We start from the raw sequence: 16,781 nt of genomic DNA, 5'->3' as shown, positions 1-16,781 counted from the left end.
AGTGCTTTAATATAGCCTACTGTACAGTATGACAGTGACAATGATTTTGAAGCTCGCACATACCCTTCTGTATCCATCTATTTCATATTGTGCACACGTAAAAAAAAAAAAAGTATTGGCAGTTGGGGGCCTGTGCCCCAGTAAAACTCTAGGTCTAGCAACGCCCCTTATCAGCCCACCCTTCCACGTTGTTGAAGTCAGTGAAGGCCCTCACCGGGGCCTTCAGAGTAGAGGGGTCCCCACCTGCAGCGGTGAAAAGGTACTGAACCGGTGGGAACAGGGGGAACTGGGTAGCCCGCCGGGAGGAAGACAGGGTGCGAAAACACCTGCATGTCATCCGACATGGGGGCGAGAGTCGGGGCTGGCATAGGGATGCCCTTGATGGCTGCCGCCTCACCCATTATCTCGCCGAAGAGATCGGCCATCCGGCGCAGTCTCTCCCTCGGGACGACAGTGGCTTCGGTGGAATCCCCGGAGCGGGAGAACTCGGACGCAGAGCCAGGAAAGACGTCGTCCAAGGAGGCGACGTCGTCAACCTCGAAGCGCTCGTCGTCGGCGTCCTGGGCGTCCGGAACTCCGGCCCTGAGGATGTCGATGGCCTCAGCGAGATCCACCGATGGAGAGAAAAAGAGGTGCCTGGAGAGGAGCCCCTCTTCAGGCAGTGCGCGGCAGGCTGTGCAGGAGGCGGGAGCAATCAAGGCAGCCGCGGCATGTTCAGCGCCCAGGAACCTGAAACACGCCAGGTGCCCGTCACCCGGCAGTAGGGAAGCGGGAAAGGAGGCGCGCTGATACCCTGAAAAGGGCCCGCCAGCTCTTATAGGAGCGCTCTTCAGTGGCCTTGAAAAGGGCCATTGGTCCGTGGCCTCGCCCATGCCGCTGCCACCGGTCATCTTAGGGTTGGAAGTCATATCTTCGTTAATCAGTACAAATCGCTGAAAGAAAAGGGAGGATGGGCTGTGGTTTGCGCCGCCTTATATACACGGTATTGTGGGAAATGTAGGCGGTGCCCACTATGATTGGTGCATCGTTGACATTTTTCAGTGCGCGCGAGCACGCGCACAGGACAAACCCATAAGGCGAAGCCTAGACGGCGTAGCCTACATGAAATATTACAAGAATATTTCTGCATCCGGTACGTCATGAAGTAGGGCGTGGCTAGGCTCCCAAGATGCGGAAGCATATCTCTCCTTGATGTTGCCCTGAGCCATTGAGCAGTTTACATAGGAATGAATGGCCGCCATTTTGGAATCTGTTGTCCATTTTATAATATGTCTATGGAAGGATCCAGCCGGTGGACCCTTCAAATCCGGGAAAAGAAGGCTGCATTTCTCGACCGCATTTGACAGAGCCTTTGAAATGGGACAGCCTTGACGCGCCGCTGTGATGCAAGCAGCCTTCAAATGCAGCCTTCGAAGGATGCGTCCTCTGAATAAGACGCAGCCATAAAGACAAAATATGACACAAACAACAGGTGACTAAAAACAATCCTAGCATTCCACATTTCTTGAAAAAAATATAACGGCCAGATTTTTCTTGCTTCTTCCGGCTTATTATTGCAAAATGGATCCACTAGACGCGTGGAGTGTATTTACATAACCGCGATCTGATTGGCCGACGGATCCGCCGCTGCTTGAAAAGTTGAACATATCTCAACTTTTTGACGCAGGCCACGGAGCCGAATGGACGGACGGACCCACAATGCATTTCGCGAGCGCCCCATGCAAAGTCAATGAGATCCGTCCGTCGACGGATCCAGAAAAATCAGGCTGTTATATTTGTTTAAAGAAATGTCGAATGATAGGACTTTCTTTTGTCACCTGTTGTTTGTGTCATCTTTAGTATTCATATCCACACACCGGCTGTGTAGCGGGAAGCGATTGGATTGGCTGCAGGATGCGTCTATAAAGACTAGTCCCCTATACGTCAGACACGCCCTCGGTCATCCGTCGACGGACACATGTAGTGTGAACAAGGTGTTACGCTTGGTGTTACAGCAAGTTTAATCAAGCCCTCAGTTATTTGATTATTTTATTGTAGACCTACATCTTGCTATTGCTATTGCACAATAATAAAATAAAAAAACATTAAAAAAATATGTATATAGTCTAATGATTGTATTAATTATTGCTGCTGACCGACATCTGGTGGTTAGATGTGGAACATGCTGTGAAGCCTGTAAACTTTACAGGCTTCACAGAAGGCTTTAATTCTTTCAATTGTTCACTGTGGCCAGTGATGCTGCAGTATTTTCTTTTCTTCAGAATTCCTCATGAGAGATTGTTTGCTCAGTAGGCATTTACATTTTCAGCCTCGTGAATACAGCCATCCTGATCAGAGAAAATACAATTGTCACTTTGTGCACTTATCCTGGCTACTCTGTATTTGTTCACAGTAACATACATGTTCAAAAACTAATTGTAGAAAAAAAAAGAAAAGATGTCAAAATGGGGTCACAAGCCCAAATAAGGTTGGGAACCACTGCTGTAAGCGCTGTCACAGTCACCGATAAATGCAGCCTATTGTTACAGCACATTTATAGAATACAGAGTATAAATCCTGCATATAAAACTGAAATAATGGCGAATCAAGACCAATATGTATGTGTTTTGTAGCGTTTTGCAGAACATTGAAGCATAAGTCCAACAGCAATGGAACGTTATTCATCTCTTCGTGAAATGTTTGGCAAGTAATCGGGGTCATTTTGTCAGTTAAAAAATCAAACTATGTGTTTATCTGTAAGACTTGAAGGTGCTGTAACACACGTGGTATGCCAGCACTGAATGTCACTTGAGCGATGTCGCCTCAAGGTAGCGCGCTTCGCCAGGATTTGGGATTCCGTGCTGCAGCCCATTTCAAAGTTAGCGTGTGACGACACAACCCCCCACCCCCCCACCCCCTCCAAATACACAAACGCCTTGTCAACGACGTAGAAGTTTGACAGGTCATTTTTATTCACATTGAAATCGGGAGCACACGACCCACCTTTTTTCTGTGTTTTTTTCCTGGGGAATTCAACTTTGACATATTTTCTTTGTTTGGTTATACGATCCCTTTCCTGCGGTATGAGGAATAATTTGAGCTCATAGTGTTGCATTCCCCCTGTCCCCCTTTCGATACATTCTTTTGTGTTTTAGTCTCGTATCCTAAGGAGTACAAATATGTCGAGAGGACCAGAAGAAGCTAACAAGCTGACGGAAAGTACATATAAGGTAAGTGTTGATATGAGTTTAGTCTGGGTAAACGACAGGTGCGAGACACGATATACAGCTGCTCCGTAGCCTGTAATATCATAATATGAGTAGTTATACTCATATTTCACGTTTGTTTGGTTGTATACTGCACACGTATGGGAATGTGATCTTCTATTTGAGATCAGCTGCCTTGTAGCTAAACTCACGAAATGCACGATCTTAAACTTGAATAATTTTTACTCTGATTATTGAAGAAGCAGCTTCTCCCCTAACGAAAAATGCTATTTGTATGTAGGCTATACAGCATATATATTTATGATCAATCCGAATAGCCAAGACTAGATTTGCATCTTCATCGGTCTTGACATTTCATTCTACGACCCTGGTTTTTCTAGCCTTGTTACTTGTTGTAAAGTTTGGCCTAGTCCTTCAAATAATATACATAACATATACGATGTGGAAAACTTCACACTGGAAACAATGCTTACATATATCCATCAAGTGTCACAGTGTCCTTAGTATGTCTGTACGTCTTATGGACTTTTATTACAGCTGTTAACACTTGTCTTCTCATGGGAAAACGCAACAGCAGGTCGTGTTCGTGGAATGTAAGAAAAAACGACATTCTTAATAATTTAACCGGCAAAGGTATTCTGGAGGTCTACCATCATCTCTCACAAACAACACAACATCTTAATAATGCAAACAATCAGAGGTAGTTGGCATTTATTGTTTGGATTGGTTAAACATTCAACTAAAACTTGACAGCCATATTAGTAAACACTAGATACGGGAAATTACAGTTTAAGGGTGTAAAAGATCTGACAACTGTCCTAGTTGATTTGAGCTGATTATTTAAAAGTTATAGTGATGAGATATAAGAAATGTTGATACTGTCAATCTAAAGAGTAAATAACTTTCTGGGGAAGGAGTTTTACCTCTTTTCACTTGGTGACATTTATAACACATGAGGAATCCAAAATGTTATGTTTTCTTTAAAAAAAATAACAAGCACACAAATAAGACTACACAAATCATTCTACACAAATGTATTTTATAAACACAGATCATGAAACTAGTCAGACATTGGTTATCTACCCATGAGGTGTAGTTTCTGTCTGATTAGATAGACCTTTTGTTGTAATGGTTATCTCTTAGGTCTGTGAGCCTGCTGAAAAGCTGTGATAACAAGATCAACACGCGACTGTGTGGCATCAGGGATCATAGACGTCACTTTGATGCAGTCAGGACTCATGACCAGTGTAACCATTCGTTAGTTGAAAGTGAAAATTACACTTATTATATACTATACTTTAATTGTGCTTTAATCTCCACTTTTATGATGATATAAAGGTTGTCACCTTTCAATATGTTCTCCCTGACACACCGGGCTGGGTCCTCTGTGTCATGGGACTCGTGACAGCAGTGACCGGTGGTCCAAGTGTTGGTTAATCATCAGCTGATTATTTGGGAACTGCCTGCCCCTCACGCATGCTTAGGAACTAATATATCAAATCGTGACAAAATCTGAAATATAGTCCTAATTTCTCCTGTCTCCAGAATGTGATGGACCAATTCAACCCTGGCCTCAGGAACCTGGTCAACCTGGGGAAGAGCTATGAGAAATCTGTGGCTGGTGGGCATCTATTCAATTATGGATTATTATTATAAACAATTGTTATAACCAATAGTACAAGTGTACACCAAAAAAACAACATTACTATATTCACTTTTGTATATTATGCACTCCATGTTATATTTGTGGTTTTATTCTTATACAATTGGTGTGCACTTTATATTGTATTTTAGCAGTTTCTCTAATATTGTATGTATGCTATGGTCATACCCTCAGCCTCACCTGCTAGTCTGCCAAATTACTCAATGTAAATGTATTTGTTTTCCCAGCGATGTCCTTGGCGGGAAAGATGTATTTTGATGCAGTGTCTAAGATTGGGGAGAATGCTGCTGTTTCGCCTGCGTCAAGAGAACTTGGTAAGTAGTTGAGACTTCATTTATCACTTTTACAAACAAATGATATCTAGATCCGATACATTCGTGAAGGTGTATCCCCTTTGCTGGTTGCCTTGCCACTGTCTGGTACCAATAAAGTCACATAGCTTAAAAGTATGCTAGCACTATCTACAATGGTTTATTCAAATACAGCCATAAAAGAACGTTCATACAATACAAACTGTTAGGCCCATTACTAAATGGTCAAAGCTATACATAATTTCATTTGTTAAGGGATACAGGGTGGTCATCCTATATATGCAAAGACTCTGAACATGACAGCAAAATGTCATGTTCAGAGGCTTGAGTGGTCAGTGGTCAAATACAAAATGGACGAAGGGGGGATGCTGTTAGCTCCCCCTTTTACCTATACTTCTGTAACAATAACTGCAAGTTAGTCTCAAACTTTAAAAAAAAGTTTGAGAGAAGGTTTTTTTCATAAACAAAAAATTACCGAACCGATCTCCCAAGTAGTATTATCCACACACATGCAAGCATTGCACTAAGCAGGTAATACAAACTGGGTTTACTTCACTGTTTGAGCTAACGTGGTTAGCTTCGCCTTTTATATTTATTGAATACCCTTCTTGGTTCCAGGTCTTTAGAAGCTCACATGTATGTCTAGCTTCTAACCTTGCTGTTTGTCTCGAGTGGAACACTTTCATTGTTACAATTGTGACTCACTATTCCCCTGATAATTTGGGAAGCAAACTAGTAATTAAATGAAGCGGTCCACAAGAGAACAGCCCCGGGCAGTTTTTTTTATTCTGCTTCATCATAACAGTTGTCGTGATATTTGATAGTTTTGTATTGTCAATGTTTTACACTTAGTTGTGTTAGCTTGCATCATAGTTTCCTCTGTGTAGTGGGGAACTTTCAATATTTGATGGGGCAGGAAGTTTAAGACAACAGGGAGTCGATCTTGTTTACATGAAACATTCTGTTTATTTTGAACTCTAACTGCATGTTATTCTACAGGTAGGATCAGTCACAAATTTAGCTTTGGCATTGTCCAATGTATGTCCATATAAAATAGTATAATATAATAATATAATAAAGAGACCCTCATTTTGCTGTCGTGTTTTTGGATGCTATGCATATTATGCAAAGTGTACGTGAGTCCCCTTGTCGTAAATGGGTGAGATAGAGAGAGTGAGGCATACGGGAGGACATAATACTAGTGAGGTCCCCCCTTCACTTTAGGCGTCTTTGAGTGTTATTAATTATTATTATTATTCATGTTTAACCTCTGTTTTCCTTTTATTCCTAGTCTGTTTTACATAGTTTTGAATGATGACTATATGCTCTGTAAGGTGACCTTGGGTGTCTTGAAAGGCGCCTCTAAATTAAATGTATTATTATTATTATTATTATAGGGAAAGCAATTAGCCAGGCAGACAGACCGGCACACTGACAGACAGAGAGCATGGAAGTCACAATTCCCACAAAGAGGACTTTTCATCTCAATAACCAAAAGACATGGTTTTGATCAGGCGATGATTAACAAAACCTCAGTGTTAACAAACAAATCATCCAGGGCTACCGTCCGACTGAGGCCATTGTGTCACATCAAAAAACCAACAAACTACATCCCCTCACCGTCTACCGCAGCCTTCGTCCATTTTGTAATGTGACCACTGACCCCTCAAGCCTATTCTACAGAAGACGAGCCTGACATTGGATACTGTCAGAGTCTTTGCAGACTTTGACTGAAGGAACAAAAGGATTAAGGGGCTTGATGGTATCCTCCTGGGTGGATTGAGGAGATTGTTGTAGAGGGTGGTTGGAGGAGGTTCTGTCGAGGAATCAGGTGCTGCTGTATCCAGCTATACCCTGGCCCACCTCGGCACTGGAAAGAAACAGTTTCTTTATTTTTTTATTTTCTTAGAAACCTTAGCTCCAGTGACACAGAGCCAACCCACGGGAACCAGATACTCTACGCGGGCTACTAAAGTCTTTCTGCACTTGCTGTTTCCCTCCCTCTCTCATTCATCCACCTTCGCTTCTTTGTGTCTTTACGTCTTTCTCTCCCCCTCCCCCCCAATTCTCAGACTGAATCCTCTGTCAAAGTTCAAAGGTTCTAAAACTGTTGTTTAATTACGTCGTCCAAATACCTGCCCAATGACCTGTGCCTTTCAGACAAATGACTGAGGCTCAGGAAGATTACAACTTCAAATGTTGAGAGAGCTAAAGTTAGACATTTTTGTTTTGTTCGGCCATCGTTGTTACCGTAGAGATTGGGGCAGTAATACAGTCCCCATTGTAAGCTTCATATGACTTGTGCAATCAAAAACACATGCACACATTCACACACATTCACGCAGCCATAATTTCATGGTTCCGGACTGTTCAAGTGGCATCCAGAACACTTTACATAATCCTAATGTTTTTCAGTGTGAGTGCATTACGTGCTGTTTGATCCAGGATTACTGTGCCCTTGGAGGAATGTTGCACTGCTTTGGGTCGAAGAGCAGGATGTGCTGTTTTTGGTTCTCCTTAAAAATAAAAAATACTTTTTCAGTCAACTATTTGTATTATTTTATTTTTATTTTCACTTTATTTACTTTTTAGGTTTTTATACGCAAAGTAATATATATTTATAAGTATAATGTTAATTTTTCTTTCATTGTTATTACCAGCCTTACTTTGATAATAGTTTACTAAGTAATCTTGTATAGGTGTCTGCTTAACAGGGTAGGGTTAGCTCCACCAAGGTTGATTTCATCAGAAGTTTTACCACAGCACTGGTTGACCACATTCACTTAGTGCAGTTTTACATTTTTCTAGAAGTTTTTATTTGTAATTAACAAGTAATTGTTGCACATAATGTAGTATTGCTCATGTGGAGATTTGAATCACAATTTTCCTCCCATTTTGAGATAAGCACCTTTCTTATTTTTGTTATCTACTTTTGGTCAGAAATTCTGTGTTGGTTACTTTTTTTTTCTCCTTGAAGGGGACATATTATACCAACAGGTGTGAGTGTGATTAACCTTACAAGCCGTTTCGAAAATCGGCCCTTCTGACATCACAAGTGGCCGTGTCCACCTAGATCTGTGCTGGATAGATGAGCAACGTTTGCTTCAGTCTGGGTAGGCTGGTAGACTGATCTATCCAGCACACATCTAGGTGGACACGCCCACTTGTGATGTCATAAATGGCTCACAATGGAGATTGTGAGAGGATGTCTAGCTTTTCTAATATTAGGGAACTTTAGGACTGGCTCTTAAATGATTTGCAATAGCACCAACTTCAACTCCTACAGATCTCATATCTCACACTTCTCCACAACACTCTTGAATCAATAGCCATAAATCTGTTGGGCAAACAAGGCTGTGGGCAGCCGTATTTGCCAAGTTTAGTGAGGTCAGGTGGTTGGATATAATTGGCAGTGTAATGCTATTTTCTGATACCCACATCATGCCATTCTGTAAATCTCCTACTGCACCTTTTTTTGTGGGCCACACTTCTTGCTGGGCAATGGTACAGCTAAAATGTATACTGTGAACAGAGAGCAAGGGTGTGATTATGGTTTTGATCTTGTTAACCCAGAAGAAAAATGTGCATCTACTAGTGGTGATCAGTATTGAGTATTCATGTCATGTGTCTGTTTGAATTAGCCGCTAAATTAGCAATGTAACAATCTCTCCTACTCCTTGTTTCTTGTTTCTTTCTTTTCTCTCTCTCTCTCGGGCTCTAGCTCTGGCTCTCTGGCTCTATCAAACCTCGCAAGCACACAATCGCTGCTCCTTGTTTTTCTCCCCCTCCTCCCTAAGTAACCTTTTAATCCCCCTCCTCCTCTACCCACTACTGTGTAAGCTCTCTCTGCCAGCTCTCTGCTAGAACTGACAAAGGACACCTTTACCGCGTTACGCACGCTAACCTTTATCATGCCAGTTGTTTGAACTGTGTTGAGTGAGTGAGTGAATGAGTCTGGCCGTGTGTGTGTGTGTGTGTGTGTGTGTGTGTGTGTGTGTGTGTGTGTGTGTGTGTGTGTGTGTGTGTGTGTGTGTGTGTGTGTGTGTGTGTGTGTGTGTGTGTGTGTGTGTGTGTGTGTGTGTGTGTGTGTGTGTGTGTGTGTGTGTGTGTGTGTGTGTGTGTGTGTGTGTGTGTGTGTGTGTGTGTGTGTGTGTGTGTGTGTGCTTGTTTGAGAGGGTCACAGCAAGATGCAACAAAGAAGGGTAATGTTTACATACTTCCTCTGTGTAAACATACTGGATTTTTATGTAGTCTAGATGAGTAAACTGAGCATGAGTGCCATTTTGACCAGCTGTCAGAGTGAGAATGCTATGTTTCTGGAAGCTTTACTCCGTCTGTCTAAAGTATACTTAACAGAAAGGACTTTTATATATTTTTACCCTTTGATTTGACCCATTTTTATATCATTAGAATGTTGTGTAATTGATGTAACTCATTTGTATGTTTTATGGTTTTTAAATTTTACCATAATTTACTATCTATTCTATTCAACACTATTATAGTGTGAATATAATATATGGTAAATAGATAGTAGGTTACTATTACTATTACAGAAAAGTATCAGGTGTGCAAAGTACTTTTCACCCCTGAACCCTTTTACTCAAGAACTTTACTCAAGTACAATTTCTTCGACTTGAACTTCACATGTGTAATTGTAGTTGTCTTTATGCTTTTACTCACTGCAATCCTCAAACTTATATTTCTTCACAAACCTGACTGATTTATTGTGTAATTGTAGTGAACACACCTTGCTGAGGACTGTGACACACTTCCAGCATGTGCTGAGACAGATCTAGTAATAGCCTTCATATGGTTATTGAAGAAACAGCTCTGCTGTCTTTCATCAGTACAGGTTAAAAAAGACAATCCTTAACCATATTGCAAGAGAAGACAGTTAGTCATTAACCTGGTCCAAGCTTGGAATGTCATATGACCTATTTCTTCCAGTTTCTTCCGTCTTCCAGTGAAAATTTTGACACATTTATTTACACTACTAATAGGAAGTCATTCTGTCTATGGTGACTGGCACACTTTTGTTTGAGGACAGCTAAGTCTTTTGTGTTCTTTGACACTTTTGTATCTAGTTACAATCACTGTTTACTGTATCGCTTACCTAGAGCATTTGTTCGTAGTGCATGGTCATGAAATCTAATATTTCTCTATGCTGAGAAAGCAAATTCCACTGGGGCAGCCCGATAGGATAATGAAGGTTAGTCCATGACCAAACAAGTAGCAATAATGTTCTGTCTCGGGTTATCACTGTGTATGGGAAATGGAGTCCCTTTATGATTACACAATCAACTGATTGCCTGGCCCAAACTCCTTCACCAGTCTATTATCAACGGACCTCAATAATGAAAAACCATGAAATACAGTAATTATCATGTGTTGATGTTCCTCTTGAAACAATGAATGCTAACAAATTCCCCAAAGCAAATTAATATCACGTCCATAAAAACTCTCTTATTAATTGCAGAATTCAAACTGAATATTCGTAATTAACTCAAAAATTATGTTTTTCTTTATTATTTTGGACGTCCGCCATCATCCCCTGATGACCAAGGGGTCTCCCATCTGTGAATGTTTCAGGCCCACGCAGTCAGCCACATTGACGCACTTGCTCAGCAACGTTCCTCCATTGTTTGTTGTCAATAAAACATTCAAAAAGCTTTTCATAACAATATATTAAGCTTCCGTGTCCTTAGGGTCTACCCACAGCGCGTTGGAATAAACAACGCTGCAAGGTGTGTGAGAACGTGATTGGATGAACAAGTATTACGTCCTAGATTGACAGGAAGAAGATGATGCGTAGGAAAGTGGCATTTGTTGTGTTTTGTAATTCTTCTGTAATTCATTATGCTAATATTGTTTTGCTTCTGGTTTTAGTCTTGGCGGATGATAGTAGTAAAACGAGGATGATTACATTTAATTCAAAATAACAAAAAAGATAAATGTACAAGTGTAGGAGGAACATCTTTTGGAAATTTGCAGTGGCTCCACGTCTTTTGGAGTGACTCACGATGGCTCCTCCATCGTGAGTACATTTGAACTTTCCTGATGACCTTTAACCTTGTTAGTGTGACCCAATGCTATTGTTTATTCTTGCTTATTCTAACGCATTTTGTCTGTTTTGTTTCATTCTTTTCAACTCCCTCTCCTTCTTACTATATCTCTGTGTCTCTGGATCAATTTAGCTGTTCTTCTCTCTTCTCCGTCTCTTTTTATACCTCTTACTCTCCCACTCTCATTCTTCCCCTTTGTCTCTCTCCCTATTCCATCCTGTCCCTCTCTTATCAGGTGCGGTGCTAATGGAGATCTCTGATGTGCACAAGAAGGTGCATCTAGAGCTGGAGGAGAATGTACGTATTTTGTACCGGCACATTTGTCATCGCTATTCCAGTCAAACTTTGCGCTGCCACACCCAAACCAACCATTCCTGTTGATCATTTCATGTGTCAGCCACTCTTACGTGGCCGACTTGCCTATCTTGGCATGGTATCAAGCAAGCTACAATATGTAAAAAATGTTAGGTTGAAATTGATCATGTAGATGCTAGCTTTAAGGCTACAGGGATCTAGTTGAATGCGCATACACTGCAGCAGCATGGAGAGATTTAATAATAAATGTCATAATGGGAACCTGGGTGTTTTTTCTTCAGAATTTGACTGGAGCTAGCTTATAATTGCATGTCTTGCATATTGTACCTTCAAACTGAGTTTATGAACTTGTATAGTGGAACTTTAGGTGTGCTCATCTCTATTTGTTTTCTTTTTTTTTCTCCTTGCTTTCAATTAGATCGATTTAAATTGCATTTATTTCAGGTCCTTTCAATTCCATTCCCTTCCATTAATTTAATTTAATTTAATTTAATTTAATATAATGATGGGTTGTACAATTATAGCAAAGGATGAACACAAATACAAGTCGATATAAAAAAGCATAGATAAAAACTTACCAACTCAGAAAAATGTAATGCTTGTGAGGAATAGGCACGCCTGGTCGTGTATGTCCCGCCTACTGTGGAAAAAGACAGGCCTCAACTTGCCCAGACAGTAACAAAACAAAACAAATGCTGCAACTGCTACAGTAGACGATACAGATCTACTGGAAACACTGGATTAATCCAACTTGTGTATCTACCCTGTGCAGAAACAGCATGTCAACCACATAGTTATAATTAAAAGTCAGGGCCATTTATTCCTTAAATTCAATCCCTCGTGAATATTACAAAACCATTCACTGCAGAGTCACTGGTAAACTTCCCTTTCATATGAAAGTAGTGAAAAGTGCTGGAGAGTAACGCTGCAATTTAGAAGCAGAAAACAAACACCTTGTGCCAATGGGAGGCTTGGCGAAGGCAGAGGGTCAAGGCTTAGCTGAGGAGGGAAGGTTGCTCTGAGCCATGCAGAAAAGCTGTGTAACAACAGTTACAATGAAGAGTGTGACTCGTGTCGGGAGGAGAGCAGGCTGAGATCTCTCTGAGACTGCAGGATGTGTGTATGCATGGGGTTCAGCAATGTGCATTTACAGTCGTGATGGTGTGTGTATGTGTGTGTGTGTGTGTGCACTTTTTAATCAAATTAATTACAAATGAAATAAATACGCTGTTGTTCTTTTCCGATCATAATGTGTATAGAGTTGGGAATAAGACAGAGAGAGAATTAAACTTGTCTGTGGGCATCTTACTGAATAGATTCTGAATCATTCGGCAGCACAATATTAGACTGGAGCCTCTCGCCCGCATTTAAACACAATCAGCCAGTCACACATGCAAACAAACCCACATGCATAGAGACACATGGAAATCATCATGGTACTCAATGAATCTGTTTTTCTGTCTCCTCTCCTCTCTTGTCCTTCCTCTGTATTCATCTGCTCTCATCTAAAACCAACAAACCATTCCCCTCCTTTCCCCCTCTCCTCTCATCTCATCTCTTCTCCTTCTACTGGCATATTCTCGTCCTCACCTGCAGTTCAAGAGGTTCCACCGAGAAATAATATCTGAGCTGGAGAAAAAGACTGACCTGGACGTCAAATACATGACCGTAAGTACCACGTGTGTGTGTGTGTGTGTGTGTGTGTGTGTGTGTGTGTGTGTGTGTGTGTGTGTGTGTGTGTGTGTGTGTGTGTGTGTGTGTGTGTGTGTGTGTGTGTGTGTGTGTGTGTGTGTGTGTGTGTGTGTGTGTGTGTGTGTGTGTGTGTGTGTGTGTGTGTGTGTGTGTTTTGTGGGAGGGTGGATGTCTGGGCTTGGATATGTGAGTGCTTTAATGCATTGAAAACTGTACCATTCCCTTTTCTTGTTTTCCTCTAATCAATTCCTTCCAACACAAAATATCTGCCATAGCCATTGAGGTGTACTATCAGACCAGGAAGGATGTAGTTGACAGATGATATCAGACTTCATCACAAAATAACCATGTCAAAAATGTTGGATGGATTATTTTGTTCAACATTGATTAATCATTCCACACAACTTCTACCAAATGTTCTTCAATGTAATGAGATCCATTGGGATATTTGATTAAACAATTAAAAAGTAACAAAACACAGGTGCAGGTTTTCTAGAAGCTGAAAGCTAAAACAGGCTTTATTAGTCTATTTGTTAAAACGTTTGTCATTTTCGGACGCAGGAAAAAAGCTGATGTTGTCAGACTACACTTTACATGAGCTTGATTTTGGCAAAAACACTACATTGACCACATCATAATAATTATGTGGGAATGCGATAAATAGATTGATTTATTTTTCCATGGTGTGCTTGAGTGTTGATGGGTTTTGTGCATTTTAAAGGCCACGTATAAGAGGTACCAGATGGAGCACAAGATGAAGCAGGACTCGCTGGAGCGCTCTCAGTCAGAGCTGAAAAAGCTGAGGAGAAAGAGCCAGGGCAAGAACGCCAACAAGTACGAGAGCAAGGAGAATGAGGTGGGCTGTGGTGCTGACACGCACACACACACACACACACACAGACACACACGCACGCATGCACGCGCACTCCCACACAGCAAACACACACAAGCAAATACACACATGCGCAAGCACACACACACATACGTACACAGCACGCAGACATGCACAGATACATACACAAACACACACTTATAAATAAATACATTTGTTCACTGCATGCAGCTACACACATCTACAATGAATATGTACATGAGTACAGAAAGGCACATCAACACAGGCAATGACATGAACCCTGACTCTTTACACACACACACGCACACGCAGAGGTGGGTAGAGTACTGAAAATCTATACTCAAGTAAAAGTACAATTACTTCCTTCAAATTTACTTGAGTAAAAGTAAATATTCCAATTGTAAAAACCTACTTGAGTAAGAGTAAAAAAGTACTTTGTTTTAAAGTTACTCAAATTACAAGTACTTTACATTTTTGTCAGTGCTTGGATCAGTGAAAAAGACCAAACGTGTGTATGTGTGAGAAAGATGCACTCTCAAACATTTCTTCACAAGTTGCTTCATTCTGTATTGTTCATTAAACAAACATAGGCCATCAAACAAATTTACACTAAACATGTAATTTAACTTCAGCTTTGACAAAAGCATTGTAGGAACAGTTACCAATTAAACACTAACCTGGCTGGGGGGGGGAGAGAGAGAGAGAGAGAGAGAGAGAGAGAGAGAGAGAGAGAGAGAGAGAGAGAGAGAGAGAGAGGAGATACCCCTTAACAGTGGTATAATGAGCACATGTCGTCGCCTGTCGTGATCTATTGCTTAATTATAAATAGCTCTGGTAGTTGTTTCTGTTCCACGACATTTTGTATGTCATGTTTGTGGTGTGGGATGAAGAGAGTGGTAATGAATCAGATGTAGTGAGTGTAACATAATTCACCTACAGTATTTTGTTATGTGTTGTTCTTTCAATTGTGTTGTCGTTTACTGCATGTCATTTACTCTTTTGGTGGTTCAGGGATCGCTGTCCCTTTAAGGATTACGGCGTTTCATGACGTCAGAGCCCATGCGGGATTTGTTTACCTGCAGCGCGTTTTGATTTCCGGCTTTTCTCTTTGACTAAATAAACGAGTCACACCACTGTGTGCTCAACGTGCGAAATTGTATCTTTCACTTATTGCAATTTCCACACAGATTTGTTTTGACGCAATTGCGATTCAGCCTACGCATAGCATGGTCTGGCTCGAGTCCTCAGCCCCAACGTAATTGTGAGCTGTCTCCCCGGCAATGGAATCGCTACAATATTGCAATCTAGGGAGGGGGCGTCGCTAACGTGTACGCTTGTATTACAGTCAACGAAGATAATATGTTTATCAAAATACTAATTTTAATGAAGGCACGATGGAAAATGTAATTGAGTAAAGAGTGGAATTCTAAATCAAATATTTACTCGAGTAAGAGTAAAATTACAGACTTAAAAAAAGGAACGTGAAAAGTACTTTTTATCCGAAAAAAGTACTTTTTTACTCATTTGCGTTACTTGTAACGCGTTACTACCCACCCCTGCGCACACGCTCACACTCCCTCTGACGAATGGGAGTGATACCGGTGTGTAACAGTAGCAGGGAACTGTGTTTGTCTTGCTAGGCAGGAGCGGAGGGCTAGATCTGTTGACCTAATGCCCTTGTTAGTGTACGGCAGGGATGGGCAACTGGCGGCCCACGGGCTGCATGCGGCCCGCATCCTCACTCAGTGCGGCCCGCATCCTCACTCAGTCAGGCCCGCACATAATAAAAAAAAGAAAAAAAAGAATAATAATTGATCGAGTTACAGAAAACTCGGTCAAGAAAGATGAGAAAAATTCATAGAATTCGAAGGCAAACCCATGCGTCTAGTTTGCTTAGAAGCGATATCAGTCATTAAAGATATCCAATGAAGTCGCCACTACAACTACTACAACTGCTTGTTGGGTTTGAGTTCATTGAGTTGTTGCACTTAATGTTGGGCCACTGTTTTTCAGTTTTTTGACTTCATTGAATGATGATGTATGTGAGCCCTTTGCACTGATAAAAATACTAACCATTCATGTGGCTGTTTGAGCATGGAAAACATGAAATTAATGTATGTTGGTTCAATTAACATACCGTACATAGGTTATGATTCTGGATGATTTTTTAGGTAGTGGCCATCCCCAAAATGCACCAGAATACAGGAAATCATATCTACCAAATTCAAAATTGTGTAGCTTCTCTCAGCTCACGTTTAGTTGAAGTGTGCAGTCATGTGGCCCTCCGATGGTCATGATGAAAAATGTGGCCCTCTTTATCATGAAAGTTGCCCATCCCTGGTGTACGGCATTAATAAACCCCTTCAGGTCAGCCTGCCAGTGCACACCCGCATGCCAGTTAGAGACAGCCATGCATTCATGCATGGACACATGCATTTGTAAACATGTATTTCAAGCTATGCTGGAAAGGATTTGTACCTACTTCAAGTTTGTGAGGTAGCTTTGTTGCATATTCTTTTGTGTAGCAAGATAGTTCCTCGGTTTGGGGCTTGTACTTAGATAGTTTGTGTTAAAGTCGCTGTGAAAATGTGTGCTATGAAAATGTAATAGTAACATCTGTTTGTCTTGTTGAACTCAAACTTAAAAAATCGACCTAATTGCATTCACAAACACACACAC

At 41.2% G+C, this 16,781-nt stretch overlaps 1 protein-coding gene across 3 annotated transcripts in view; it reads left to right on the top strand.

Annotated features, from left to right (window-relative positions):
* Nucleotides 1–2,907: 2,907 nt before the first annotated feature.
* baiap2l1b (BAR/IMD domain containing adaptor protein 2 like 1b) overlaps nucleotides 2,908–16,781 on the top strand; it is a 34,539-nt gene continuing 20,665 nt past the window's right edge. Inside the window, exons 1-6 of one of the 3 annotated variants that reach the window (XM_060041362.1) lie at nucleotides 2,908–3,209; nucleotides 4,752–4,827; nucleotides 5,097–5,183; nucleotides 11,478–11,539; nucleotides 13,154–13,225; nucleotides 13,971–14,105. In XM_060041362.1, coding sequence (XP_059897345.1) covers nucleotides 3,159–3,209; nucleotides 4,752–4,827; nucleotides 5,097–5,183; nucleotides 11,478–11,539; nucleotides 13,154–13,225; nucleotides 13,971–14,105 — 483 coding nt within the window. In that variant the 5' untranslated portion in view covers nucleotides 2,908–3,158. Of the gene's footprint in view, nucleotides 3,210–4,751; nucleotides 4,828–5,096; nucleotides 5,184–11,374; nucleotides 11,540–13,153; nucleotides 13,226–13,970; nucleotides 14,106–16,781 lie in introns of those variants that run through there. The other 2 variants (XM_060041382.1, XM_060041373.1) reach the window with 2 other exon arrangements.

Source organism: Gadus macrocephalus, chromosome 2 (assembly GCF_031168955.1).
Source record: "Gadus macrocephalus chromosome 2, ASM3116895v1".
Lineage (NCBI taxonomy): Eukaryota > Metazoa > Chordata > Actinopteri > Gadiformes > Gadidae > Gadus > Gadus macrocephalus.
Note: the sequence above shows the minus strand (reverse complement) of the source record. Positions and strands in the feature narration are given on the sequence as shown.